Source organism: Helianthus annuus, chromosome 4 (genome assembly GCF_002127325.2).
Source record: "Helianthus annuus cultivar XRQ/B chromosome 4, HanXRQr2.0-SUNRISE, whole genome shotgun sequence".
NCBI lineage: Eukaryota > Viridiplantae > Streptophyta > Magnoliopsida > Asterales > Asteraceae > Helianthus > Helianthus annuus.
In genome coordinates this window covers 81653015-81656120 of record NC_035436.2, presented here as the reverse complement: position 1 = coordinate 81656120, position 3106 = coordinate 81653015, and the positions used below count along the sequence as shown (strand labels likewise).

Here is a 3106-nt window from a genome sequence, read left to right as displayed (position 1 = left end):
TATGATATAGTGGACTGGTCGTTTCTAAGGTCCCTGCTTGTGGGTTTTGGTTTTCATCACAAAATGGTGCATTGGATTATGGTATGTGTTACTACTGCTTCTTTTTCTGTTGGAGTTAATGGCAATATCCATGGTTTTTTAAAGGAAAAAGGGGATTGCGACGAGGGGATCCAATGTCGCCGTATGTTTTTACTATGGTTATGGAAGCTTTGACGATTATTTTGAAAGACATGGTTAATAAATCATCTAATTTCAAGTTTCATAATCTTTGCAAAAAAAAAAAAATAAAGAATTGTGAATGTTTGTTTTGTGGATGACTTATTTATGTTTGCTAGAGGAGATGTATGTTCGGCTAAGGTTATCATGGAAGGGTTGGATAAATTTAAGAAATGTCGGGTCTTGTTCCAAGCATGGCCAAGAGTACCGTGTTTTTTGGCAATGTGAATAGAGAGGTTAAGCAAAGTATCCTACAGTTGATGCCGTTTGAGGAAGGTTCTCTTCCTGTTCGCTATTTGGGTGTTCCTCTTATTTCGTCTCGGTTAGTATATAAAGATTGCAAAATTCTAATTGAAAAGTTGGAATCTAGAATTAGAAGCTGGAAGAATAAAACTCTATCTTTCGCGGGTCGTCTTCAACTTATTAAATCGGTTTTATCTTCCATTCATATTTATTGGGCATCTGTTTTTACTCTTCCGGCTCGCATTATAGCTGATTTAGAGAAAAGGATGAGAGCGTTTCTTTGGTGTCAAGGGCCTATGAAGCAGGGTAAAGAGAAAGTGAAATGGTCGGATGTTTGTCTTCCAAAAGTTGAAGGTGGTTTGGGCATTAGGAGAATTTGAGACATGAATATGGCGCTTATGACCACTCACGTTTGGAGTCTTCTTACCAGAAGGAATTCTATATGGGTTGAATGGATTCATGAACACAAAATTAAAGGCCAGTCATTTTGGAAAATTCGCTTACGGGGTAACTCAACGACTGGCTGGAGAAATATTATGAATCTTCGGGACAGGATACGCCCGTTCATTGTCTCTAAGATTGGAAATGGCTTATCTACTTATGCATGGTCCGATAACTGGTCTTGTGTGGGTCCTTTATGTGCGTTCATCTCTTCTCGTCAACTGCATAGAGCCGGTTTTAATCCTCAGTCGAAGGTTAAAGACTTTCTGCATGATGGTGTTTGGAGGTGGCCGAGAGCTTGGTTGGATATGTTTCCAGTTTTAATAAATCTTCAGCCGCCAACTATTAACATTGACGTCCCTGATTCTCTTGTGTGGCGTGTTTCGGGTGATGTGGAACAGGATTACTCAGCATCAGTTGTATGGGACACGATCAGGTTTCATGGTATTAAAGTCCCGTGGGTGGAAATAGTGTGGTTTGCTAATTGTATTCCAAGGCATGCTTTTCTTGCTTGGCTTATTTGTAAGAAGAAGCTAAAGACTCAAGATAAATTGAAGCAATGGGATGTTGGAAGTGCTACAAATTTAAACCTTATGTCCTGCCCATTATGTTGCTCGGAGCCGGACTCGCACGAACACTTGTTTTTTGAATGTTCGTTTTCTATGCAAGTTTGGTCCTCTATTAAGTCTATGGCTGGTATTCAACTGGGGTCCAATAAGTGGGAGGAGATTGTTGACTGGTTGATTTCAGGAAGTTCCTGCTAAGAAGTCTATGCGAAGTGTCATTGGTCGGTTACTTCTGGCCGCTACAGCGTACTTCATCTGGCAAGAGCGTAATCACAGGTTATTTAAATCGAAGAAAAGATCAGTTGCAATGATCGGTGAGGCGATTGTTGCTGTTGTTCGTTTGAAACTAGCTTCGGTGAAGGTCAAGAGCTCTACGACTGGGATGAGCTTGCTGGAGAGATGGAAAGTGCCAATCATGTAGTTTCCTAGTTTTATTTCTCTAGTTTTTTAGAGTCTGTTATGGTTTTATTGTGTGGTTTGCTGTTTGCTTATTAACACTTCCTGGCATGTCAGGATAGTGAATTAGTGAGGACTCTCCTTACTACTTGTTTTATTTGGTTTGTGATATATGAAAATTTACCGGGGTAACCCTTTACCCAAAAAAAAAATGATTACTTGAAAAATGGAAAGCAGGGTCATGGTTGCAATGGTTTAATCCATGCAAACCATGGTAGATTAGGGTTGGAGGTGGTATAGCCTTTCATTCATGTTCCTACGTGGCGAATTATGTCCCAACCATGACCTCCAAGTAGCTGAACTCTTGATCGTCTTTAACCAACAAGACCGGATGTTAAATATCAGTTTATTGGAATCACTAACCTTTAATAATACTAAATAGTGGTTCTAGTTTTATGCATAAAAATAATTTGTTAGTTGTGTTCCAATCACTTGAAAGTGTAAGATTTCAGAGAAAAGTTACTAATTTACTTAAATATCTTGCTGTGTTTTTTTTGTATTATAACAAAGAGTTCACTTTTAATTTTTAGAAAGCTTAAGTGGATTAGAAAGAAGTGAGAAGAAAAGATTAAGAAACAATAGAAAGTGGTAGAGCTAGCTAGCTATAAAGAAAATTGGCTTCAGGAGTTTTTGTAGCGACTCCCTCCATGTGCCGCGCTAATTCTTTTTCTTATTTTATATATTTTTAGTTAGCTGATTACTTGCCTAATTATACCTATTTAGACATGGCTTTTCCAAAGTGCTAAAGTCTGTGACAAAGGTTAAGTAAGTGGGAGTGAAATTTTTATGTAGTTGGAATTGATTTTTTTTTTTTAAATTTGCTTTTAAAAAGAAATCTGTGTTCTCACCTCATTTTGTATCACTGATCTAACAAAATAAAAACCCTAAACCAAATTCAAGCATGAGTAATTCTTCTATATTAGAATGTTTTTGAAATCTTAAGAGACACTAGATTAGAACGTTGTTGAAAATGTCAAACTTTTTATGTTAGCATGTTACAAGGCTTCTTCAAATTTTGAAGTTTGAAGAAACCTTGTAACATGCTAAGATAAAAAAGTTCGACATTTTCAACAACATTCTAACATTTAGTTTCATTTATGATTTCCAAGACATTCTAATATAGAAGAATTACCCATGCTAGAATTTGGTTTAGGGTTTTATTTTGTTATATCAGTGAGTACAAA

At 37.0% G+C, this 3106-nt stretch overlaps 1 protein-coding gene across 1 annotated transcript; it reads left to right on the top strand.

Annotated features, from left to right (window-relative positions):
* The first annotated feature begins 848 nt into the window (after positions 1–848).
* Positions 849–1887, top strand: LOC110933405. Its single transcript, XM_022176630.1, has 2 exons — positions 849–1568; positions 1651–1887. The coding sequence occupies exons 1-2, from the start codon at positions 849–851 to the stop codon at positions 1885–1887; spliced, it is 957 nt and encodes a 318-aa protein (XP_022032322.1).
* Positions 1888–3106: the final 1219 nt, after the last annotated feature.

Bases quoted from the DNA above. Each gene is read 5' to 3' on its own strand.
- LOC110933405 (XM_022176630.1), top strand. From the start codon at position 849: ATGGCGCTTATGACCACTCACGTTTGGAGTCTTCTTACCAGAAGGAAT. The intron at 1,569-1,650 runs GTTTGGTCCTCT...GGTTGATTTCAG, and splicing joins AATGTTCGTTTTCTATGCAA to GAAGTTCCTGCTAAGAAGTC.